The following is a 26,368-nucleotide window of genomic DNA, read 5'->3' as shown; positions in this document are numbered from 1 at the left end:
GAGGTGGCTCAGTGGTTAAGAAAGACACTGCTGCTCTTCCAGAGGTCCCCAGTTCAGTCCCCAGTACCCTCATGGCAGCTCACGACTCCAGACTGTGAGAATTTGACCCTTTTCTGTCCTCTGGAGCATGGCACGCATAGGCGTACATGTGGACAAAACACAAAAAAATAAAACAGGAAAAACATCAACAAAACCATGGGTTGTTTTCAAGCCCAGGGAGATTGTTTACACTTCTTTCTCTTTTGTCTCACACAGGACCGTCAGTAAATAAAGCTAAAAGACACACCACTCAAGAGCGATACAAAGGGACAGAGAGAGAACGGCTCCTCAATTTTTAGCCTTGTAGCAGGCTTTGGTGACTTTGTGTCTGGATAGGTCAAATTTACTGCATAACAGCTGCACTGTCAAGGCTGCTGGTTGTTCCCAGAAGTCAGGTTGTGTCACAGCTGTGGCAAATGCAGCTCCACCCATGCTTTTAAACTCAGGAATGCACACTTAACTTGTGAAGCAGTATTATGAATCTGAAGGCAACAGTCACCAGCCCCTACAGGCTAAGAAACCTCATCTTGGGCACGAGGAAGGACAGTTCCTTAACTTTAATTTTTTAACACTTTAACTTCCCTTCTAGCCAACTACCCACCAGAGTGGGAAAGTAAGGATACTGGGGAAGTGGACCTGTTTAGGAAGGTTCTTTGGAGCAGATCCCATCTGTGTTGTCATGAAACCAGCAGTTCAGCTCACCCACCCGCTAACACTTCCTGGATCTAACAGCAGTGGCATGAACAGGAAGAGCCAGGCCTCAGCTGAACCACAAGTAGGCAGGAGGGGCCAGGGTCAACCGGAACATCTGCTGTTCCTCTCAGCCGAAGACTCAAGACTAACACGTCTGTATTTCTCTCTGTGGATGGAGCTCAACTTCGCAATGTAAGGCAGACCACCCAGTCATGCCTGTCATTCACGTGCTTGCTTCAGTGAAATGTTTTTCTTGTGTTTGCCCCAGCAAGACACCATCCAACACAACTGACTTTCCAGAGAACTCTTAAGCTTTTACTTCACAGTCTGAAAGCCAGCCCATGTGCTGTCTTGCTGTCTCCTTTTTTTGGGAGTTTGCAACATCTGAGGATGCTGTAGGTACTTTATTACAACATTTTTGTAGTTTAAAGAGCTTTATTAATGCAATAAATTAACTTTGTACATTTTTATATTAAAAAAAAAAAAAACTATTGAGGGACTTCAGAATGTCGTGGGCCTCATTAGAGCTTGTTCTCCAAAAACCTGCTTGAAAAAGGCGACATGTTCTTCACAGTGTTCTCCTGCAGGAAATGTGACTTAGTCACCAGCTGGTCACAGCAGACAACACTCATGGGTATATGCTGGGTTTTAACTTATTTTTCTTTAATAAAATACCTCCTCCTCCTATGTTTTGAGGTCTTTCTATTGCAGAACTCACACTTCACACATCCCGTGAGGCCAGAGCCTCCCTGGCTCTCAGTACTGTGTACACTCAGCACGAGCTCATTCTCTTGTTTACAACTGAAGCATTCACGTCCTTAGCCACTATGTGTGCTCTAAACCCTACTTACTCTATCGAGGGATTCCAAGATCAGATATAAGATATGCCCACGATGCCTAAATTTCATCCTGAATAGCTTCATGAAAGCTGCTGCTGTTTGTGATCGCTCTGGGCCTTCCCTTACCTGGTGTGAAGTTAGGGCTCCCTCGCAAACGCTGGTTTCGCTGTTCGAAGAAGCGGAATATGGTATAGAAGAGCATGACGTCATCAGTCTGCTTAGCAGCATCTAAGAATTTGCGTGCAGAAACGTTGTCGTGGCCACCAATCCCCCGGATGAACCTTAGGGCAGCCAACACCTGGTGTTTGGACAAAAGAACTTCTACTATCTCATCATTTGCTGTTGAAAGTCTCTGCAAGGAAGAAAGATGGCGGTCAGGGCAACCACAGGAAGGGATGCTGGCAGTACCTAAGGCTGTGGCAGGGCAGGTACCTTCAACATGTCCAGAGACAGCTGGTGAGCAGGAGGATAAAAGCTCTCTAGGGACAGCAGCAAGCAAGCCTGAAAGACAGGGTTTCAGCTGGTTTCAGCCAGAAGGTTCCCACTGGAAGGTTTAGTGACTAACATGGACATCCGATGATACAGACCAAAGGCTTGGAGTCGCTGAGCACATGGTACTGCAGAAATTGGTGGAGCATGTAAAATAGGTTGTGCTGGACAAGTGTCTTGATGACAAGTTCGTGTAAATAATGCTGGAACACAAGAGGAACGTAAATGGTATCATAGCTATGCCCATTCTCACAGAACCGACGTGTTAGCCACCCGGGGTCTGCAGGTTCTTTAGCCTTCTCTTCCGCCCCCATTCCTCTAGTGTGGGATGGCAAGACCCCTCTGAAGGTACCTGCACTGGGATCTGGAACTGGTTCAGAGAGCGGATATACTCCATCAGCACAGCTACCACAAACTTGTGTGGTGTTTCCTATGGAGGAAGAAGGGGGTCTTGTAATATCAGTTGCAAAAGGAGCTACAGGCAGCCCAGAGTTCCCTCTGCTGGTGTTAGACAAATCCTTGTGAACCACACCCCCTAGTGACCATCCTCAGCCTCTTCCCAGGGCTGCTGCCACACAGTAACCCACTCAGAGGCCAGAAACCATCACATACCTTGTTTCCCACAAATGGTGACAGCACATGTGTGTACACATCAGACTGGTCCACCACTGCTTGGGTCCGCACCGGCCTTTTGAGAGGAGGATTGCTCCGGCTTTGCCCTGCTTCTACTGCCTAAAGAAGGACAACTTGTGACCTTAGTCATCTCCCACAGAAATGTACCCACTACAGTTAACTGTAGACTTAAATTTCTAGACACAAGCTTATGTGAGCCAGACACCTGACAAATGAGACTCACGCAAAATCCTTCCTACGGCAGGTGCCCTGGAAACACTCCAGGGTTCTGGGAGACTGCAGCAAAATAACCGAGCCAGTGACGCTTTTCCCAACCTCTGAAGACTCGTGACTGACCTGATTCCCTCACTCGAGGCCAGCTGCACCCGCATTCACCAAGTTCTCCCAGACAGTAAACAGTGCTTCTTGCCCTGGATCTATGTTAGTGTTTGAAATGGATCCAGGGCTTCACCAGTCTCTACAGTTCTACCACCAAGTCACAGCCACAGGCCAGTGTAACGGAAATTATTCAACAGAGAGCCAGAGTTCCTCAGAGTCTCGAGCTGTGATCTGTGTGAGCAGGCAGAGCTTTAGTGTGGAACCACTGGCTCCACAGCCCAGGACACCACCAGAAGGACCCAGAGGAAGGAGGCACAACCAGACGGCTGACACAGAACAAGGACAGGTGATGTAGGCAGCCTGGCCTTCAGCGGCCCATCAGACAGACCAACCCCAAACAGCTAAACAAAGTGAGGTTCTCAGTTTAAAACAATATCCACTGCTGCTAAGCTGTCCTTGAAATAATTTCTTCCACTTGCTCAAGTTTCTTTCTTGCTTTAGAAAAAAATGGAAGTACTAAGCTTGGTACCTAGTAATAAGCCACAATAATTTCCCCACCTTTAACTCAACATGTGCGGTCTCGTAACTGAAATGCACAGTGCTGGTACTTAGCCAATGGCTCACAGGACACTTAAGCTGGCAGTGTCCTAAGGTACCTTTTATTTCTCATCTTAGGACAAGCCTTGTTGCTCTGTCAGTAAATGTCAGTGCGTACAGAGACCTGTGTGGTCAGATGCTGAGGATAACTGTTGAGTACTCAGCCCCTTCTGAGGCTCAGAGAACATCATACAGGAGGTAATATGAAAACAGAAGACAGGGCTGCAAAACACCATCCATAGAGCTGGACACAGACATCACCAACACATCTCACAATAACTGCAATGCACTGGCCCTGTCAGCAGTCAATCACGGATCTGGGTGGGCTCATGGGACCCTAAACCTCCCTGCTGAACTATTCTGAAAGACAGTCGTGGCTTTTGGCTGAGTATCCAACAGTGATCCCACCAAGCTCCGAGGGACACTTGCAAATCAGTGCTCCTTGACAGTCCTCATTAAAATCAGTGGGTCATAAAAACCATCAAAACAGGAAAGAGACTTGTAAGGGGGCGGGGGGGGGGGGTGACCAGCGATGAGGATATGGGTAGAAAGGAGTGAGAGGAAACATCGCCAAGATAGACAGGAAATTGTCAAAGGACACAATGCATCAATAAAAAAAGTTATTTTGGCCAAATGTCGTAGCACACCCCAGCACTCGGGGCCAGCCTGGACAGCGGGATAGAGAAACCCTAACAACCAAATCCACACATCCATTCATTCATTCTTATTTGAGATAAAAACCATCTTTTAGAATTAACATGTTCATACAAGTGCTGCACGTTGGACACTTTGCCCGAACTTCCCTCAGGATAGTTTGCAAAGGAGAAAGGCTGCCAACAGTGGGGGGGGGGGGGGGAGATCACACCTCTAATTTGCTTAGTGCAGGCTGTCAAAAGCCATGGCTAATCTTCCTACAACAAATCCAAACATAAGCACAAACAGTTTTAAAACAGTGAAGGTATTGAGTTGGAGCCTTGAGCCAGCTGCAGGAGGGGACTCTCGGCACACCACTGTCACCTTGCCCTCTCCATTGTGCCACATAACCACGTCACCTCGCAGGACTCCTCTGACACGGTCTATCTTACCATTGTGTAGCTCTGCTCAGTATCCAAGTACTTCTTGTACTCATGGTTGAGTTTGTCAAAAACGGTGGCTATCACAGGCAGCGTGGCTCTGTCGGACTCACTCAGCACTGGAAAGGACAATGCATGAGCTCAGACCCGCTGGAATCAGAATCCCCCTGTGCTACATTACAATCAGTCAGGATCCCTGCAAGTGACGAGGACACGAGCGAGGCAGTGTCACCAGAGGATGTAATCAGCTTCCACTAGAGCAACTGCCTAGTGGCTGGTTTCTATCACAGTCTACAGCCTTTCCTATGGGTGAAGAATCCAGCCTTCAGAGTGCAACAGGCATGGTCAACACCCCTGCAAGAAGACTCAGCAGGTGATAAACTGCCTGATGTCTATCTCAGGACCCACATGATGGAAGGAGAGCAAACTCCTGTAAGTCGTTCTAAGATCCAGACACCTGCCATTGCATGTGCATGTGTACCATGACATGTGCCTATACATGTATGCACAGGTGTAATTTAAAAAATAAAGAGATGGTGCTTTTCCACAGACCATGGGAAAGGGTCAGTGCACTTACTCTGTGAACAGACAGACAGAACGACCACTTTGCACTCCTTCCTCTGGAGGAGAAAGTCCATCAATCTTCCTTTATCTGGCAAGAGATTCACTATGGGCTGAAGTTTCACCTGCAGGTTCCAGAGGTAACCTGGACGTTAAGAGGCAGCATGTTCATCAATGTGTGCAACCCAGAACAAAACCAACAAAGAATGTCCTAACCTCTCCAGGTTAAAGACTAAATACAGCTAAAGGCCCTTTCTTCCTGACCAACATGGAGCCAGGATATGGTGGGACTGTGGAAGACGTCACACTATCTCAGAAAACCTCGCTGAATTCTAATGTGTGAAGAACTGCACTGAATCACACTCATGGTTGTCTCCAAGGACAACAGCTCAATCCCAGAGGACTACGTCCTCTTCAACACGCCTAGTCGCCTCATCACCTCTGTACCAGGTACTTGAGTTTCTCCTGCATGGGTACCCCAGAAGCCGTCAGTGACATCCCCACTCACTCATCAGCCTATTTGAGCGCTAACAAGCAAGCTGGTGCCACCAGAGCTCCATGAGGGAAAGATATGTCACATCAAAAATAACTCAAGTGACCGCTTTCTCAGTTTCCAAGAGCTGGCCCTAGTGTCCGTGTGTGGAAGAAGTGAACTCACTGTATGCAGTGGGTGTCTAAGAACCCTAGAGGACGAGACTGAACACTGAAAACGATAGAGACTGATGCAAAGTTCTCGAGTGCAGGCCACAGGCAATCACACAGGGGAGACCGCAGGCTGGAGGAGCTGTCCACTGCCAAGACGAGATAACGGACAGGCGTCTTGGGCAGGAACATGGGGAGTGGGGCTACAAAATGAGGATGGAGACCCATGGGCAGCTTTTGGGAGTCAAACCAGGACTGGCCATTCTTAGTCACTTTAAGTATAAGAATCATACATGCTCATGAAAAAGAAAGAGCCTGAGTAGAGGGTGAAATCCAACCCACTCTCTAGACCGAGGTCAGCCACCTCAAAGCTCACACTGACGTGACTCTGGCAGGAGTAAAGTGGGCACGTGCTGTTCTATCCTAGCAGCGGCCCTCAGACCTACCTTGGCTTGCACTGATAATGATGTCTGGTTGAAAGACAATCCATGATGAGGAATCTGTACGTTAAAGGAAATCTCACACTGGGAACACTGGGAAATAAAAGGGAAGCCCCATTTCACTTAGCGCTTGCCCAACCTCCACATCTTGAGGCCACAAAAGGCCTCCCTCCCCAGAGTAGCTTCATCAGTGGGGCAGGGACACATCCCGTGTGCAGTACTACCACCTTCATGAGGATACAGAGTTTACAGGGGACAGGAGACTGGCTTGTGACAGCAGCAGGACCTACAAACAGAGAAAGCAAGTGTGAGGAGACAGTCAGGAAACATGCCAGGATGAGAACTGAGCCATGGAAAGACTGTAATGCCTCCAGCAGCCGTGACTTGACTGTAGTTAGGTGAGGAGGTGGACGAGCCTGTCTCACTGATGACACACCCACACCAGTCATGAAGATTCGTCTTCAGGAAGAGAGTATCAAAGCTTCCCTTACAGTGATTGGTTTTAAGGTTTATTTTTAAAATGTTTTATGGGTTCAGTGTTCTGCCCAAATGTGTGTGTGTGTGTTTGTCTGTCTGTCTGTCACATCCATGTCTGGTACCTGAAGAGACCAGAAGAGGATGTTGGATCCCTGAAACTGGAGATACAGACAGTTGTCCACCACCACATGGGTACCAGAGACCAAACCCAGGTCCTCTGCAAGTTAGGCAAGTGCTCTTAACCAATGAGCCACCTCTACAGCCCTGAGTTTGTTTTTAACCATTTAAATGTGTACCTGGAGGGCTCACCAATGGTTCAAATAAAGATGGCTTGTGGCTAACTGCTTAACACTGAGCACCATTACCTGCTCTGCATGCCATGGACGTAGGTAGGTGAGGGCCACCTAAGAAGCATACCCCTCATGACTGGGACTCATGCCACCTGGGGAAATGAGAGCTTTTCACGATAAACAGAGTTCCCAGTTCTGTGCAGACTGCCCAGCTATACTCAGAAGGCAGTGCTATTAAGCTGCACAGATAAGATGGTCTTTCTAACAGCCCGCAGTCAGACAAGCGTCAGCAAAGCACTAGCACAAGACTGAAGAGAAAAACTGCACTGCCTATCACAGGCCTCAGGAGAGCACGGCATTTCAATCTTCAGAGACCCCAGGTAATCAGTGAAACACAAGCTGCCTGCTCAGCAAGACAAAACCAATACATCTCTGAAAACCAGCTTGTGAACACACACCCACCCAATGACAGTGCCAGGTAGGCAACAGTCTCAGATTCCCAGGGGCTCCAGCAGGAAACACGAAGGAAAAGGCAGGCTCCACCTGCTCAGGCGCCTAAAACCGCAGGAGCCCATAGGTTTCTGCCCTCTTCCATCAGTCTTTCCTGGGCTAATCTGATCCACTAGCACCTTGGTCAAGCAATTAGCCTGTTTACTGCTCCTTTATTACTGGATCAGAGTTGAGAATTTTACATGTTTACAGTGGTTTTACCCACGTCAATAATTCACCGTCATCCATTCCTTACTAATGTTACTATCCAGGAAAAGCCAGAGGCCCGAAAGCACACAGAAGCCAGCTAAGGCCAGACACCTGTGAGAGCCGGCTGTGCCGGCCGCTCCTTCCCACAGGACCAGCCGCCCAGAGGCTGAGCACTTGCTAATCGATCTACCATCTAGAGCGTGGCTCTCAACTGTCGTACCAAAAGCACAAGGAAATCAGAGGCTGAGAACTGCCAAAGGTCAGCTGACAAGTGTGACTCCTAACAAACCATAGATTGGGGGCTTCAGTCAGCTAACGACTGCAGTCCCCTATAGAAGTATAGTAACAGTATTATCAGAGGCCTGTTACGAATGGGACTATTTATTTTCTAAACTCCTGACCTTCTACTCTCCTGACTTTCTCCCTGATGTTAGTAGGAGGAATGATCTAGAATAAACTCAAGAACCATACCTGTAAGCTGTTATTGTGACTAACCATTGGCTACATCTACTATAACAAAACACAAGGGTTTGGTAAGCTGGCTCAGTGGTTAAAAGTCCTTGTTGCTCTAACATGGAACCTGAATTCAGTTCCAAGCATCCTCAGAGTCACAACTGTATATATCTCTAGCTCCAGGGAATCCTGCACCTCTTCTGCCTTCTGACAACACTCATGCATGCATGCTCACACATACATGCAGACAAAGACACGTAAACAAAAAGCAAATCTTAAAAAAAAAAAAAAAAATAGTAACCATAACACAGTATGAAAATGTAGGGGGCATGTAACCCCATTAAAATTATTCAGCCACAGTCAGCTGAATTTAATCCCAGGGTTACAGAAACAGGAGAACAGAAATCATTAATAAGGTCCTGAGTTCAATCTCCAGCATCCCAAAACAAGAAAACAAATGTTCCTCTGCAAAATGAAGCAGACAGGGGTTCCCCATGTTCTTTGTCCCATTGTGAGCATGACCCCAGAAGATTCTAACAAGAATGTGGCCCTGTGGGGAAAAGACAGCACTGCCATTTCCCACAATTTCTCTTACCTGCCAAGGGGATCTGGTAAGGTTGAATTGATCGGGCTGGAAGCACAGGCTGATGGAAGGTAACCGTGCCATCGAACTCTCCCCGTAACCTGATGTCAAATATCACTGACGTCTAGTAGGACAAACACATCACCTGCTGCAGGTCTGGAAGCCTGTGTGCTCCCAGCCACCCCCAGCCCAGCTCTCCCTCAGAGACTGCTGTGTTCATGCCGACTCTCCTTCCCACTGCTGTTGCTCTCACAAATGCTCCCTGCTTCCTTGTAAGATCTCAGAGACATAGGCAGGTCTGTTTCACTTAAACGTGAACCAGCATTAGTCAGAGACATAGCAGTGGGACCCTGCAGGAAACTAGGGAAATGTGTGGCTCTCCTACTACCAGAAAAGCAAGACCTGTCACAGACCAATGGGCCCAATAATGTCCAAACATGACGGTCAGATACTGTTATCCACACCCACACATGAAACAAAGGCCAGACTCGGTGACACCAGGGTCTGCTGCAGGTCCCAGCTCCACTGGTTCAACTGAGCAAGAATCCAAACATCACATCAAATGATATTTTTTCGAAGTTTTTAATTTCTTTGGTTTTTTTGAGATAGCAGCTCGTGTAGTCCAAGCTTTCCTCAAACCCACTATAGAGCTAAAGAAGACTAAGTTTCTGATCCTCTGCCTCCCAAGTGCTGGGCTAAGAGGTGTGCACCGCACAGCCGGTTCATAAGCAATGCTGGGACGGGACAGATGGGGCAAGCACTCTGCCTAGCAAGCTGCATCCCCAGACTGAAACCGCTTTAATAAACTGCTAGGGAATCAGCTAATCCGTTAACTCCTTTGAGCTTCAGCTCTCTTCCCCGCCCTTGTCCAGGTCTGCCAGTTCTCACAAAGCCTATTAAAGGGCCCTGCACAGACAACCACAGCTTCCCACATGAGACTGTACCTCTGTGTCCTGATGGTGGACAACTACCAGGTTGTCCACTACATTCAGGGCAAACTTTCCCGTCCTGTTTAACTTCAGTATGTGCATCTTTTTACACGCACCCTCTCTGTAAGACAGCACAGAGGTCAGAGAAAGAGGTCAGCAAGCCTTAGTTCAATTTAAAAGCAAAGAGAGAAGCATGAGGAAGACGTACCGTGGGAGGTGGTATAGCACCACCTCTGCTCCTGCACTATTGGAGGTCCTGGAATGATGCCGCAGGAAGAGGACATAAAGCTGCCCGTATCTAGTCAGAGAGAAATGCACATCAGTTTAGGCCACTTCAGAGTCCTTCCTCCCCGCTGGGTAGGGAGCTGAGCTGGTAGAGTAAGGCTTGCCTAGCTGCACAAAGCCCTGGTTTGAGCCCCCTGAGTGCCATAAACTGAGAATGGTGGCTTATGTTTAGAATTTCAGCACTCAGGAGGATCAGAAGTTCAAGTCATCTTGACTACAGAACAAGTTCCAACCCAGTCTTAAAGGGATAGTACATGCAGTCTGACTACAGTCTTCTGGAAGAACACCACATAGCCAAGCACAGAATTCCAAAGCAGGGAAGAAGAAGTCAACAGTCACAACACCCACTGGTTATTCCACCTCTATCTTTGTTTCCTTTCATAGAATGAGGACACGTCCCATAAGGAAAGGATGTTACCTACTGGTGCTGCTGGGAGCAGCTATGGAGTGTGGACGTCAACTCCAGCAAGGAGCTCAGCCCTGGCCCGCCAACGCCCACCCAGAATTGCCCTTACTTCTCGGCTCCCTAAACTGGGTGGCCAGGTGGAGAACAGAGAGGAGAAGGAAGAAGGAAAGTACATTCCAACACACCAAGTCACACCTCAGCTCCCAGGTTCAGTTCCCAGCACCCACATGGCAGCTAACAACCAGCTGTAACTCCATTTCCAGAGGACGTGACACCCTTTTACAGCCTCTGAGGTGCACACACACAGAAAAATAAACCTTTGTTTAAAAGTGTCATGTTAAAAAAAAAAAAAGAGGCAAGTCCTCGTTACTTCTTCTAAGGGTTCCTTTCCCTGAGCTTCTAACACACCCCTATCACTCATGTCGCAAAGGGCAATGGCATGTTACCCTCTGAAGACAGACATACATGGTCGCCATCGCAATGTCTCGTTCTGAAAGGCTAAGTTTAGTTGACTTCGGTGCAGCTGGTAACTCAATCTCAAACTTGGGAAGCTTCGACATGGTGCCAGCCTGTTTAGGGGGAAGTTTAGGAACATTTAGGGCATTTCTTCCACGTTTTAGCCTGCCCCACATGAAAGCAATGAAGACAGTCTTTGATGCGTCCTCTGACGGCTGGGATGGTGAAGTGCGCCCTCTCGTGGTCTGAGGTGCGGCGTTCACATGTGACTGTTGCTTTAGAACCAGCAGACAGGTGGAGAGTTCAAGGGGCTGAGGCTCACTCTTACCCTAAAATAAAAAGGCTGCAGAACATTCTCAAGGACTGTGGTGGACAACAGGATCACGGCACTCTCGGGACAGTACATGTACCAGTTCACATTGATGTTGTGGCTCTTGAGGAGTTTGAGACTTCGTTTCTCAGGCAACACCTGGGACAAAGGTCAAGAAAAGGAATCTTCACGTTACAAGACTGCTACAACAAATTAAGTAAATAAAGAACACAAAAAGCCACTGAGGTCTGGGATAAATCCCAGTGGAAGAGAGCCTGCTTGGTACACATGAGGTCCCAGTTCAGTCACCAACACCATCAAAAACCAAAGCAAGTGTAACCAGCCCAGGGTCACACAGGTATGTCACTTGTATTTATTACGGCATGCTGTGATGGTGTTTTCCCACACTGAGAGACAGCACATGACAGATGAGAGACTGAGGCTGAGGAAGACCCAGCCTCCACGTGCTCTGGCACCATGTGCCTAAGAGCGAGGGCCACAAGCTTTCATTAAGCTGAGAATTAGTCGAAGTAAAGCAATGCCAGGGCGCCAGCATTAAGTCAGCCACCCTTCTTAGCCACCAGCTCTATCTAACACTAACTCCTGGCAGTGGATCAGGTCAGGCTCCCTTTTCCTAACCCCACTATTCATAAGCCTGCTTGCAAGTGCAGTACTTGAGAATCTAAGCACATCTACCTCTATATTCTGACACACTGCGGACACTGCAGACTCAAGAAATCAACACTCACCCAGCAACACAGCAAGGAACCAAGAGGGAAATTAAGGCCAGAAAGCATGAATGTCCTCATCCAAGCCTCACAAGATGAGAATGTACAGGACCAGAAAGATGACACCTGCTGCCTGACCTAAACCTAATCCCAGAACCCACAAAACAATGGAGGGAAATAAAGGACTCCACAGAGTTGTCCTGACCTCCACATGAGCCGTAAAGGAGCACACTGGAGCTCTCTTTCTCCTTCATCTATTTCTTTGTTGTTACTATATATACGGAGTCCTGGGTAAGTCATAGTGTGCACATGGAAATCTGGACACACCTCTGAGGCCACAGTTCTCTCATGACAGATGGAACTCAGATCATGAGGCCTGGGTGGCAAGTGCTGACCCATCTCACTAAACCTAACTTATGCCTTGGGGATTTGATGTACTTTCTCACTAGAGAGAACAGATCTTCTTTCCAGTGTTATTTTGTTTTTTGTGTATGTTTTACATATATATGTGCAAAAATATTAATATGAACTATGTGCATGTCTCATACCTGTGAAAGTTAGAAGAGGTTTTCAATACCTTGGCATTGAAGTTCAGATGTCTGCGACCCACTATGATCCTGAAAGACCAATAAGTGCTCTCTTAAGCACCAGGCGCAGATATTTTTAAGATGGCTGCAGGGAGCCCCTGCTGTCAAGGTCCCTGCATGTTGCTGAGTCAGGTCATAGGAGATGGGAGTCCCGGTAAGAAAAGAGGATTCTGGGATAAAGTCAGGCTCAGGAAGAGATTTACCCTGAACTCTGAGGAGACAGACATGAATCTGAGGAGAGGTAAGCATGTGGCATTTATAGAACAGAATAAATGAGCTAATTAAGTTAAGAGCTGGCCAGGGAGCAAGCCCAAGACTATGGCCTAGGCATTTATTCATAAATAATTCAGTCTCAGAGTCATCACTTTAGGAACCGGGGTGTAGTAGAAAAGCCTACAGTTATAAATATCTGTGTTTTCTGATGGTTTTAGGTTTCCCTTGTGAAAGGATTGTGACCCACTGCCCTAAAAGGACAGTGAGAATCTCTCTCTCTCTGAGAAGACAACTGAATTTCAGGCACAGCAACAATGTGAACAAGAGATTCCCACACTACTTCTCAAAGTATGAACGTGCTACACAATTCCAAATACCGGTCACCCATGAACATGAAGAAACATATAAGCCGGCTCAGCACAAGTTCTGACTTAATGATAAAAAAGTGAAATCAAGCTAGACATCTTGTAACAGGAAGTGACAAGACAGCAGATCATCCACAGAACAGAACTGTTCTTAGAATGAAATCTGGGAACAAGCTACAAAGTATACTGCTATGCAAGAAAAACCCACACCACAAAGTTTATGTGCAGGAGCCCCCTTTGTAAAATAATAACAATAATAAATACATGAGTCCAGAGGAAAACTAAAATTGTATACGAACTGGGGCTGACAGTCATTTTTAGGAACCTTTATCTCTAGCAAACTATAACTGATACAATACCTGGTAAAATTCGATGCCTTGATCCGTTATAAAGACGATTTCGGTAGAACTGGTCCAGCAGAAGCCTAGTATGTTGGCATTCTTGGTCTGGAAGAATTGCAGGAAACATGGTTCTTAGCTGGCTTTGGTTACACATGTCTATAATCCCAGTACCCAGGAGGCTAAGGCAGGGCATTTGGGAATCCAAGGCCATCCATGGCTACATTTCAAGATGCAGGCCAGTCTGCACATGGAACATTATCTCCAAAATATAAGTAAAAATTAGCAAAAAGTAAAGGGCTAGGGAGATGCCTCGTGGGTAAGAGCCCCTGCTGCAGGACTTGAGTTCAAATCCCCAGTATTCCCATAAATTGCCACAAGTGGCCATAACCACAGTGCTGGTGTGGGTCATGAGAGGAGGGGGGGATCTCTTGGGCTTGCTGGCCATTGGCCTGTCTCCAGGTTCAGTAAGAGACCTGCCTCAAGGGGATAAAATGACGCAGTGCAGGACACTGCACACCCTTCGCTGACCTGTGAGGGCAGGCTAACCTGCACACACTGTACACACCACACACAAACCAAGCGCCTGCTGTAGCGTTAACACGTGTAAATGCTCTAGTTTGTTAAGAAGGCTGTGCAGCTCTCTTCAAAACCTCAATGCTCAGCCCTTCCTGTCACTAACTCATGAGGCTTTCAGAACAGACCTCAGGCTATGACAAAGGCCGGCCTTGAGCAATACAGCCTGGGCAGCCTGGAGCTCAGATTCGTTTCACCCTCCCAGACGCTGGGCTGTAGGAAGGCATCTCCACACTGATTTCAAATGTTCTTTTAAATACGGCTTTCCCCGATTTTAGTCCTAACACTTCTACTGAAGGTTCTGAGTCTTAATTCCTTCTACTCTGCTGAACAGAGAAAGAAGCCTGAGTTTTATAGAAAGACAATATCAGAGGCCAGAAATTCCAATGTCTGCCTCCCAAACTGCAACACTCTCCCACTCACAGTCGGAACACACGGGCTGAAGTTCTTCAGTGAACACAAACCAAGACGGGGTCAAGGGGCCTGAGACCACAGAAGGGGCATAGCAGGGCTCAGACAAGGAGCTGTTCCATACTTGAAGCACCCGAAGGGCTGGGAGGAGCTTGTGTAAGTCCTGAGGCTCCTCTCACAGCTAAGGACCCCATCTTGTGTGCCACTTAACCAAGATGCCAAGACCCATGTCCTGATAGCTCTGGCCACTCTCCCCGCTGCTCCCAGGGAGACCATGGCGAGCTCCCACAGCCTTATTTATCACACCAAGCTGATCTACTCAAGAGAGACTAGGGTCTATACCTACAGAGGGTGCAGGAATACGAGAGGGAGACTCATCGAGGAAAGAAGAACCTCACAAGATGGGACATATGGGATCCAAGGCCTGAGACACAGAAGCCTGCAAGCACGGTGAGGAAACCCCAGACAGCACTGCAGGTGAAACTGTCCTGCATCAACACAGACATCTCCCCACCACTGTTCTCCACACACAAACAACAGTGGACACTGCAGTGAGACGAGGCCCATCCCCCACACCACCTGTGTACCTTGCACTCCTGTGTGTACTCCAGCTGAGAATTATCTGGAATAAAATTACAAAAGTCCTGGAAGACAGAAAAAAACCACACACACACAAAGGGGAATTTTCAGGTTGAACAGCCTACTACAAAATAGAACAGTCAAATGTTTTTGTTTTTGTTCTGAGATACAGCCTACTAGGAAGTACTGCAGAGATCACCTGCCTCTGCCTTCTGAGTGCTGGTGGGTAATGTCTGCGCCCCATGCCTGACAAGCAGGTTCTTAAGATGATTAAAAGACAGCTGGACAAACACCCACAGAGTGAAAAGACATAAAGACAATTAGGGTAAAATATATCAGATGTATCAGTCAACTAAACCGGATCCATCTAAACACTCAGACTTTGAAAACTCATTCCTCAAGCCAAGCAGGCAGCTCACACCTAGGATTTCAGCACTCAAGAAGCTGAGACTGGAGGATTACTCCAAGTTCAATACCAACTTGGTCTATGTGGTAAGTTCCAGGTCAACCTTGGCCATAAAAGGAGACGTGATTGGAGAGCGAAAGAGATGAGGGGAGAGAAGGGACAGGAAGGAAGGAGGGAGAGGGGAGGAAGGAAAGAAATATATTCCTCAAATGGGTGACATCACTTTCCTCAGGCTTCCTGGGAATTCAACATAACTAAATGAAGCAGCAGCAAACACAGCAGTCTGCCGGTTTCCCCACCAGGGTGAGTAACTGACTGACATGTGACACTAGGAGCAAACCCGGGATCTCTTCATGCTAGAGTAATCACCACTGCAGCCCAACCCAAGGCAAGCAATGGTGAAGATGTCCAAGAAATGAAGTATCGGCAAGTTGCCTTGTGTTTATCTGCCTGTTCCTACCCAAAACAGGAAAAATACCAGATGGTAAAGTGACCTGAAATACAAGTCATTCACCAAGTAATCAAAATATATACCTCCCATAATCCATGTTGCCAGTTAGCAAGCAAGATAAAGACGTATGATGATCCAAATTACTTAAAAAACAAAACAGAGGCCAAAGAACTAGCTCAACAGTTACAGACAGAGGAGCCAGATTCAATTCCCAGCACCCAACCACCTGTAGTTCCTGTTGCAGGGAATCCTATGCCCTCTTCTGGCCTTCTCAGGTTAGGGCACACATGGTTCAGAAACATACACAACAGGCAGAACACACATAAAAATGATCAGAGTAGAAAATGGACCACTTAGAAGAGGGGAGTCAGGAGAGGGCAGTGGGGCGGAACGTGACCACCAGACATAATAAACATGTGTGAAAATGTCATGATGAGGGCTGGAGAGATGGCTCAGCACTGACTGCTCTTCCAGAGGTCCTGAGTTCAAAACCCAGCAACCACATGATGGCTCACAACCATCTGTAATGGGATCCGATGCCCTTTCCTGGTGTGTCTGAAGACAGCTACAGTGTACTCATATACATTAAATAAATAAATCTTTTAAAAAATGTCATGATGAAGCTCAGCATTTCATATCATGAATACACACGGCTTTTTAAGGACAGACTAATGCTAAGCTCATTTATCTTCTCATCTGCAAAGATTCTCAGGAGCTCCACATCACTGACCCTCTGAGGACAAGCAAACAACCAGAATTCAGACTCTGTCTCTTCCAAGCTGTTCTCTTTCCAGTGCTGTTCTAAGCCATGTCTTACCACAGTCTTCGAGGTCCTCTGAACAGCCAGTATCTTATTCTCTAAGGAAAATTTAATGCACTTCACTTCTCCCCTGTCGTCCATTCTGAGGAAGAAAGCACTTGTTAGGACAGGGGCTTTCCAGCTCTCGCTCCATTGACAAAGAGCCAGGAACTCTGGGAAGCATCAGACCCGAGACTAATGCTACCATTGTGTTTCTGAAGCTGTGACCAAAATCTACAGGCAACAACTTGCTCATGAGGTAAACAGATGACATAGCCAAGTGGTTGGAGAATTTAGGGTGACACACATGTCACCTGAAGACTCCTGGAGACCTTGTGGCATAGAGATGCACTCATTACCTTAGTGACAGTTTTCTGGGTATATAAATATACCAATTGTAAATGTGCAATTTATTACCAGCCAATTATAACTGAATAAGGCTGTTAAAAAAATTAGGAGCTGGAGAGATGGCTCCGCGGTTAAGAGCACTGATTGCTCTTCCAGAGGTCCTGAGTTCAGTTCCCAGCAACCACATGGTGACTCACAACCATCTATAAAGAGATCTAGTGCCCTCTTCTGGCCTGCAGGCAAACAGAAAACTGTATGCATAATAGATAAATAATTAAAAAATAAAAAGTTAGGGCTCAGCTCTCTCACAGAGAGCTGAGTGTGATCTCCAGAGTGTGAACCCATGGGAAAAAATCTCAACACTGTGGCATTTCCTCATGATCCCAGTACTGGGGAGACAGACAAGCAAGCCCTTAAGGATCGCTTGCCATGCTAATGTGCCAATGAGACAATGTCTCAAACCACAAGGAGGAAATAAAAATGCATACACATTTACAAACTAAATGCTGTATGCTACCAAGACCACAAGCTCCTCAGAGCTCTGAACTGCAGTCTGTGATGGACAGCTCCCTCCCAGTCTCCACCCCTCACTGGGGTATCTCACCCCTAACTTCCCAGGCTCTATCAGATGTCCACAGGAAGGCAATCTGCACCTCCAAGCCCCATGGATTTAGGCAACACAAAGCTCACCTGCACGCAGTGCTCTTACTGTCTCTGTTCCCAACAACCCAGCCTCAAGGATGCAGGCATACAGTATTTCCAAACACTGCGGTAACCTCACCACGCCTGACCTGACAGATCTTCACCCTCAAGGAAAACTTCATAGAATAGATCCTGGTAGTGGCCACACCTTCCCTACGCAAATCATCTGACCTAGAGTCCCCAAAACACCATGCCTCTGCTCCTGGTGTTATCTAGGCCTGGGTTCCAACCAGAAATCACTCCCTTCCCACCAAAGCTGCACCCCTTAAATGTTTCCTCATAATGAACAGAGCTTTAGCATAGAGCTTAGCAGGCAAACAATATTTGCTGAATCTCTTCTCTCCAATTAAAGGGGTCTAGACTAATTCAAATCCTTGTCTGCGGCATTCAGGGTGTGCTGAGCAAGGGCCAATAAAAGAAGACAAGACAGGCTGTGGTGGCTCACACCTTTAATCCCAGCACTCAGGAGGCAGAGGCAGGAGGATCTCTGAGTCAAAGGCCAGCCTGGTCTACAGAATGAATCACAGGACAGCCAGGGCTACACAGAGAAGCCCTGTCTCAAAAAATTATTTTAAAAAATTAAAAAAAAAGAAGGAAGAAAATAATGAAGAAAAAGAGAGAAAAACAAAGTTGGCTATTTTTTAATTTTTTCTGAAATTTTTTTAAAAAACAGGATCTTGCTACACCATCAACTGCCAGCTATCTTCTACTCAGCTTTCCAGAGGGCTGGGATTATAGGCCTCTGCCACCACTGAATTGAGGTCCTACACCAACCACACTTTCCCTTTGCCACAGTGTTTACAAACTGAGGGACTTGTGAAAATGAAAGAGACTGCTACTGTCAATCACACTGTCTCAGTGGAAGCCCTGGTTTTCCTCCATTGCGCGAGAACACTGCGTTTTCCTCCACCCAGCAGAAACTCTAGGAGCTGCGTCCCCAGGACTCATTCGTGCAGGAATACACGGACTCAATAACTTCAGGGACCAGGAAGTGGGTGCCCTGGCTGATTGTGATTCCCACTTGAACTGCCACTCGTATTTCACTGACAGTTGCGCTGTCCCCAAACTATAGCAGCTAATGTCCACTGCTTTTTCCTGACACATCAGGCCGCTTAGAGACAAAGTGATTCAACTTTCCAGGTTAGAAAACCGCGGTGTTGACATGTGGGTACTATACTGAAAGTGCAAATTACCTAAAAGAGATGGGATTCCTATCATCTGGACCTTTAACGACCACTCCCGTAGCTCCACCCGAGCGAACAGCAAAAACCTGGGGAAAAGAGGCAACGTTAATGCCAGACTTTATAGGGACCTAAACCCAGTGTTTCAAGGATCATATCTACCGCACCACGTCCTCGATTCATCCGAACAAACTAACAGGGCATTCTCGTAGGTGGGTGCTTGGACGACTTTCAAGAGCAGGCCAGACGCTGAGACTGACCGCTGACAGCAGCGCGCACCCTGGCACCGCCCATGCACTTGCACACTCGTCTCCGCTCCCGTGCGAGCACTCTGGGCTCCCGTGCAGCGGCGCTGAGGCGTCAGGGCGCGGGGCCCTCGCCGCCGCTCACCTGCTTGTTGGCCTCGTCGAAGAACACGCAGTTAACCGGGTTCGCCTTCTCGAACTGCACCGGCCGCTCGCACAGCTCCAGGTAGTAGTCCTCGCCGCCCATGGCTGGGACCGGCGGAGCTCGTCCGCGGAGGTCGCAGTCCACGATTCCGGTCGCCGCTCCGCCGCTGCCGTAGGCCCCGCCCCGCCCCGCTCTCCACGTGACCGGGCCGTCTGCGCTTCAGCGGACGGGGGAGGGACCATCCCGAGGACACGCCCCTTCCAGGAGGGAGGAGGGCTAGTCACGTGACCCGGAAGCCTATGGGCTGCTGGGAGGCCAGCCTGGTTTCTAACTTGCTCACCAGTGGTGACATTCTGAGTCGCTTACGCCTAGGGTTCCTGCTTCTGTCTGTTTAGAGAGATGAGGCAGGAGGCTAACTGTAAGCGTGCATCAGAGGAAGCCTACGAGCCTACGATTTCTGTGTTCACCGTGTCTAGCCCCAGAAACTGATTTTTGAGCAGTCGACCTTAGTCATACTGACAAGTGAGTGCTGTGATCTGCTAAGATGTTAAGGACTAAATTTCGCCCCTCCCTTAGAGTTTACTTGTTGAAGTTTTAATCCCCAATATCTCAGAATGTGCTTGAAGCTTCAAAGATATAATTAAGGCAAACAAGTCATCAGATGGATCCCTAAACCAACGTGACTGGCGCCTTTATTTAAAGAAGAAAATAGAAATTAGGGCATTAAATTCCCAGCCAGCCAAGTGGCCAGCTACAAACTGGAGAGGCCTAGAAGAAACTACCCTGGTCCAGGAGATGGCTCTATAAATAAAGGCATCTACCACGCAGCATGATGAGCTACCGGAGTTTGAGGAGCCTTGCCTTTCTTGTGGCGCCCCCTTCTGACCTAACATGTATTTCTGTTTCCCGGAAGTTTGCTTATGGATTTCATTTGCTACTATGGCAAATACCTTTTTTCCTATTTGACTTTCTTTTACAGATTTATTTTGTTTTAAGTTTGTGTGTGTGTGTTGGTAAGTATGTCCACACAAGTGCTGGTGAACTTAGAAGCCAGAAGGCAGTATGCATGTTAGGCAAGTTCCATAGCACGCATCTCCCAAGAACTAGCATTAGAAGACTGCTCAACAACTTTTGTACCTTCTGAAAGCTTAAATAAAGTATTGGAACATGGAACAAGAGTTAGTAAACTAAAACTATAGCTTGAATTCATTGTGAACTCCTTTTACCTCTGAGGAAGGGGCTGGAAAAGGACCCAAGGCAGCCAAAACCTGAGGCCTGGTGAAGCTAGGGCTGGACCCTACTTGGCTATACCAGGGCTGTGCTGCTTTGAAAGTGATAAGCAAGAGGGAGGGGCTGAGCAGAACAGGAAAGATAAGAATTTGAAGGACAGACCAAAACACTGTGGGCTGGAGGAGTTTTAAAAACAACAGCAACAAAAGAACAAAAAGTGGGGGTTCAGAGACAGCTCAGCTTGCAAGTACCAGGCTTTCTATGGGAACCCTAGGAGAGATTTCTACCTGGGAAGAGGTGAGCTCAGATTACTGGGGGACAGACTGAGTGCAGCCCTCAGACAGCTCAGCCAAGGACTGGGGGCACTTGCCTGCCCTGACACCCCTTGCCCCTGCTGGGTGGTTGCTTCTCTTCTTTACTTTACTCTTAGACTGTTTTGCAGAGCTCAGGAGCTCTGGTCTGTGAGGTAGGCGGCTGCACATGTTTGTGTAAGCATTCTAGAGGGTGCTTCTGACACTTTCTAGAACCGAAAAGTAGCATACAGACTTTCCTGTTGCTGTTTTTGTTTGTTTTAATTTTTGTTACCTATTCTTTGTCAGACCAGGTGACAAATGACTAACGGACCATCCACCATCGTTCCTAGAGAGCTTTTCACTGCCTAGCCACTATTTAGATGACTTCTGTTTTCTTCTTTGAACTTTCCAAAATCCTTTTGGTTAGAAAAGGAGCATCGATAATATAAGAGGAACTAGTTTTAGTAATCTGTGTGTTGCAGGGCGATGGTGGCTCACACCTTTAATCCTAGCACTTAGGGAGGCAGAGTCAGGCAGATCTCTGGGTTCAAGGCCAGCCTGATCTATAGAGTGAGTTCCAGGACAGCCAGGGCTACACAGAGAAACCCTGTCTCAAAAAGCAAAGGGAAACCAAACAGCCTGTGTGGAGATAGAACTAAGCCTTTCCTCCAGCTGTCCAGAGGAGTTCCCTTCCCAGTGGGAGGGCTTTAGGCAGAAGCTGGATCCTTGATCAGGCAGCAAAAATAAATAAATAAATAAAAAGGTGTTCAGGGATGAGGGGGGAGTGCTGAGAGTTGAAATGCTGCCTAAGCAAGCCTGGGTCACTTGCTGTGTTTGGCATCCTTGCTTGGAATGCTTGGGAAGGAAAGACACACCATCTGTAGGTTTTGTGTCTCTTCAATTAGGCGGGTTTCCCGTCAGTCACCAGGACAGACACATCCGAGCAGTAGAGTGTCTTTCCTTTCTTGCCCCCTTGCTACACCCCATCTTTCTACCTTGCCTCATGTACACCTGTAGCTAGTCCCTGTGTGTTACAAATTCTCTCTTGCAAGTCTTGAACATGTGTCCCTGCTTTCTGATCCCCTGTACTTAGGTGTTCTGGGCCTCGATGTAAGTGTCTCTGCATAGTTACATGTGTATAGAAAAAGTATGCTGAGGAATAGATAGGAGGGTTTCTTGGACTTTGGGGTGGTTTGCATTTTTAAAGGGGAAGTGTGTCATTTTGAGTCTAGATGGAAGGAGTTTAAACTGCATCATGTTAGCCTATTGTCCTTTTTAATAAGAACAGGTCCAGGACCACTCTCACCTCGTTCATCTTGTTCTGGGCGCTTCGGGGTTGGAAGCTGTGGCATGAGGGTAAAGCTTATTTAGCACCAGGACTGAAAACACTGCAGGGCTGGCCGTGCTTCTGCACTTGAGGCACTCCCTGTGTGAGCAGGACTGGCGTCCAGACCTCCAGAAACGGTGGTCTCCACAGCTCCAGGAAGGTGTGCTGACCAGTTTTATGTCAATTTAACACATTTTGGAAGAGGGACTCTCAATTGGGAAAATGTCCCTGTAAGATTGGCCCGAAGACAAACATGGTGCATTTTCTTGATTGATAATTGATCTGGAATGACTTAGCCCACTGTGGGTGGTGCCATTCCTCGGCGTGTGGTTTTGGCTGCTATAAGAAAGCAGGCTAAGCAAACCTTTAAAGGCAAGCCAGGAAGCAGCCTTCCTCCAAGGCCTTTACTCTAGTTCCTGCCTTCATCTCCGTCGGTGAAATTGCTTTTGGCTCTGCTGTGGTATTCTATCACAATTAAAATCCTAAGACAGAGACCAAAAGACAGGGGATCCTCAAAGCAAGCTGGCTAGCAAGACTAGCCATATCTGTGAGCTCTGGATTTGATTTAAAGACCTTACCTCAATGAATAAGGTGGAAGACTGATAAAGGATCATTTGCAGCATCAACCTCAGGCCTCCACTTACATATATAAACACACACACACATACACCACAAAAATTAAAAAATAAAAAAGGCAGTGTAGCACTGTCCTTAATCCCAGCACTCAGGAGGCAAAAGGCAGGTGGGGACGAGTTGAAGATGAGTTGAAGGTGGCCAGCCTGAGCTACAGAGGGAGTGCCAGCACGGTCAGGGCTACACCGAGAAGCCCTGTCTCCAAGAAATAAAAACAAACAAACAAGGAATCAATTTAAATAAAAGAGAAACAGAGACACACTGGGTGAATCCCGAGGGAGACTTGTACCCCCTGAAAGGGGCTGTGATGTCCTGGTTAGTGTTGTTTATTTGACAGAAGGACAGGCTTCTTGGCACTGTGGGGTTATCCTCACTATGTTAATGAGCCCACTGTTGTGGCTGGCACCGCTCTCTGTGGGCCTGTACCCTGTGGTAAGCTGGGGACCATTGTGTCTTCATGCATAATCCCCTTGCTTCTTCAAGCCGGACTACTAATCTTTGTCCAATTCAGTATATTGGCAACAGACCCTTGGTTTGTTTGGTTGGTTGTTTGGTTATTGTTATTTTGAGATAGGTTTCTCTGTGTAACTCCTGGATGTCTTGGAACTTGATCTATAGACCAGGCTGGCTTCAAATTCAGAGATCAACCTACCTCTGCCCCCCAAGTCCTGGCATTAAAGGTGAATGGCACCATGTTTGGCCTATTAATAAATTATTTTTTAAAGATTTACTTATTTATGTACACCCGCATAATAGAAGAGGGCATCAGATCACATTACAGGTGGCTGTGAGCCACTTTGTGGTTGCTGGGAATTGAACTCAGGACCTTTTGTTGAGCCATTTGTCAGACCAATAACAAATTCTTTTTTTTCCCAGTAACAAATTCTTAGACTTCATTTCCATTCAAGCTCCTGGGCCATGTAAAACATATATAAATGAACTGGTTGTAGCAAACACTAATAAAAAGTATAAAGTTAAATCTTTGTAAAAACGAAAATTAATTCTTGGACCCTTTGGGGCCTCTGACAAGATAGAGGTGGAGTTTAATCTTCTATCCCTATGAGGATAAAGGAAGACACATGTCCACAAAGACACCCTTTTGTGCTTGTCTGTAACAAACTCACCTAAAGGCCTCCAGCCCCTATATTTACAAGTAGTTAGGGAGCGCATCCTGGTACTGCTCCTTCCTATGGGACAGTTAGCAAGAATAAAACATTCTCTGTCATATCTGCCCCAGCACATCTGATGTTTTCTTAAGCCTTTGAGCCACACAGGTATAATCAAACTTTCATTCATTTGCAATAGAGTTGAGCACCTACCCAAATATGTCAAGTGCCATCACGATGCTTGAACAGTGATGAATATTAGGGAACAACTGCCTCATGCTAGTCCATGTGTAGTGTGTACTAACACACAAGAACAATGGATTTGTATGGGATATGCTCTCTGAAAAGACAGATCAGGATGAGGAGAATGAGAAAGTGGTAGCTGCACTATCGCAGTTACCATGGTAGCCAGCATCCAAGACAGTGCACTTTCTGTACTTTCTGCTGAGACTTATGGCTTTGGTAGGCCTGGGGAGCAGGGACTTCTAAGTTGCACAAGGCTGACCCATGAACCAATAGTATAGTATGTTATAAAATGCACTTTCAGAGTATAAGTGACATTCATGTTAAAAAAAAAAGAAAAGAAAAGAAAAACAATTCTAACTTTAAAGAAACAGGATGGTTTCCTCCGAAACCAAATAGGAGTAAGTACAGCCCAGGACCAGTTACTCCAACTCATGTACTAACAGAGAGTAAGTTTCATTACATTTTTGTATCAACAACACAGAAATCATGAATTAAGACACTTTAAAAACACTCCAATGGAAACATTAGGTAGGTAGATTATAGGAACAGAGAAGGAACCCCTGCTATGAGCCCCGGATGACAGCTGATACCTTTAGGATTTGGTAGAAGCTAAAAAGGTTTTACTGAAGCAGTACATACCAAAAGTTTTTGTTAGTCACAGAATGTCAGGTCTGACAGAAGTGGTGAGGAGTGGCTCTCGGGGCTAACGATGGACTATAAGGTGTCCATGGGTCTGTGGGTGACAATCTGAGCTACTGCTCCAGCATCATGCCTCTGCTTCCTGCCATGATGATCGTGGACCAATCCTCTAAAACTATAAGCAAGCTCCCAATTAAGTGGCTCCTGTTCTGAGTTGCCTTGGTCATGGCCTCTTCACAGTAATAGAGCAGTAACTAAGTCAGCCATTGAGTCTTCAAGAAAAAGATAGGCAAGGGGTAATCATGGCCATATGACTAGGAAGAGAAAGGTTAGTTCAACAAGGCTGATTTGTAGATTTCTTCTTGCTGTGGTTCAGGAAGGATGCCTTCCTACATGTAGTTCATCTCCTTCTTAGGAAGGTTACAAGTGTTTCTTGTAGCTGTTGTTAAAGTTTTCTCAGAACACCAGAACAGGGTGGCATATTTGGGAGTGGCATGTTTTGCATCCTTTCATTTGACTGCTGGAACAGCTGAGAGCTACTTGCCAGCTACTGGCAGGAGGCTCAGCTTCGGGCGGCGGCAGTCTCTCCAGGGTCCTGGCTGAGTGCCCGTATAACATGGCAGCTGGTTTTCTCAGAGCAGTGGGCACAAGACAGTACATAGGAGTCACAAAGGCTTATTATGTTTTTTAAACTATTTTCTTCCTCCCTTTCTTCTTTCCAAAATCTCCCATGCCTCCATTTCTTTCAAATCCATGGCCTCTGTCATCATTGTCTCCTAGGGATGTCAGAAGCTCCACCCAGTCTCAGCAACATGACTGCCAAATGTGAGCTGAGCAAAGACATCAATAGATGTGTAGACATGGACAGGAAGGATGCTTTATCACTGTGATAAAGTTCTCAGAAAGAGGCTACACCTTCCCCTACCCTGATCCAGTCACTCACAGAGCTGATCAACTGAATGAAACATGACTGTGTAGAGGTCAGAACGCTGCAGCCCCAGTGACTGGGTAGAGGTCAGAACGCTGCAGCCCCAGTGACTGGGTAGAGGTCAGAACGCTGCAGCCCCAGTGACTGGGTAGAGGTCAGAACGCTGCAGCCCCAGTGACTGGGTAGAGGTCAGTACGCTGCAGCCCGAGTGCATTTACAGTCCATCGTTAGCCCCGAGAGCCACTCCTCATCACTTCTGTCAGACCTGACATCCTGTGACTGACTAACCTTTTGAAATGTACTGCTTCAGTAAACATTAGCTTCTACCAAAACCTAAGGATGTCATCAGCTGCCATCTGGGGTTCACAACAGGGGTTCCTCCTCTGTCCCTATAATCTACCTATCAAATGTTTCCATTCAGTGTATTTTAAAAAGTTCAAAGCTAACCCACAGTGACATACCCCCTCCAAGTAAGGCCACAGCACCAAATCCTTTCCAGTGGGCCAAATATTCAAACTTGACCCCATGGGGGCCATTCTCCTCCAAATCCTCTAAAGAACAGTGGCCTTTGTCCAACAATTTAGAATGTTTGTTTCTGGAGAAAATCTGCCTGCATCTGCCAGGATTAAAGGTGTGTACAGGCTACAAGCCAGAGTTTAACTTTTAACTGCTTCTGTGGG

At 47.0% G+C, this 26,368-nt stretch overlaps 2 protein-coding genes across 4 annotated transcripts in view; one reads left to right on the top strand and one right to left on the bottom strand.

The window, feature by feature from the left end:
- NPC1 (NPC intracellular cholesterol transporter 1) overlaps positions 1 to 1,419 on the top strand; it is a 40,410-nt gene extending 38,991 nt beyond the window's left edge. Inside the window, exon 25 of the mRNA XM_080920067.1 lies at positions 256 to 1,419. Within this exon, the coding sequence (XP_080776193.1) occupies positions 256 to 338 (83 nt within the window). The 3' untranslated portion in view covers positions 339 to 1,419. The remainder of the gene's footprint in view (positions 1 to 255) is intronic.
- RMC1 (regulator of MON1-CCZ1) lies at positions 364 to 19,445 on the bottom strand. Of its 3 annotated transcripts, XM_080920068.1 has the most exons (20): positions 19,287 to 19,445; positions 18,909 to 18,985; positions 16,684 to 16,768; positions 15,018 to 15,074; positions 13,465 to 13,551; positions 11,231 to 11,371; positions 10,912 to 11,015; positions 9,964 to 10,053; positions 9,771 to 9,876; positions 8,839 to 8,950; positions 6,566 to 6,610; positions 6,331 to 6,384; positions 5,259 to 5,387; positions 4,694 to 4,800; positions 2,673 to 2,792; positions 2,413 to 2,490; positions 2,159 to 2,263; positions 2,004 to 2,072; positions 1,698 to 1,923; positions 365 to 1,313 (listed from the first exon to the last, which is right to left on the bottom strand). In XM_080920068.1, the coding sequence occupies exons 1-20, from the start codon at positions 19,386 to 19,388 to the stop codon at positions 1,234 to 1,236; spliced, it is 1,974 nt and encodes a 657-aa protein (XP_080776194.1). In that variant the 5' UTR covers positions 19,389 to 19,445; the 3' UTR covers positions 365 to 1,233. The 3 variants fall into 3 exon arrangements, with proteins under 3 accessions (XP_080776196.1, XP_080776194.1, XP_080776195.1); XM_080920069.1 differs by lacking the exon at positions 18,909 to 18,985 and having other exon boundaries at positions 366 to 1,313; positions 19,287 to 19,345; XM_080920070.1 differs by lacking the exons at positions 15,018 to 15,074; positions 16,684 to 16,768; positions 18,909 to 18,985 and having other exon boundaries at positions 364 to 1,313.
- Positions 19,446 to 26,368: the final 6,923 nt, after the last annotated feature.

This window comes from Micromys minutus (assembly GCF_963924665.1).
Source record: "Micromys minutus genome assembly, chromosome: 8".
Classification (NCBI taxonomy): domain Eukaryota; kingdom Metazoa; phylum Chordata; class Mammalia; order Rodentia; family Muridae; genus Micromys; species Micromys minutus.
This window is presented reverse-complemented; position numbering and strand designations above follow the sequence as displayed.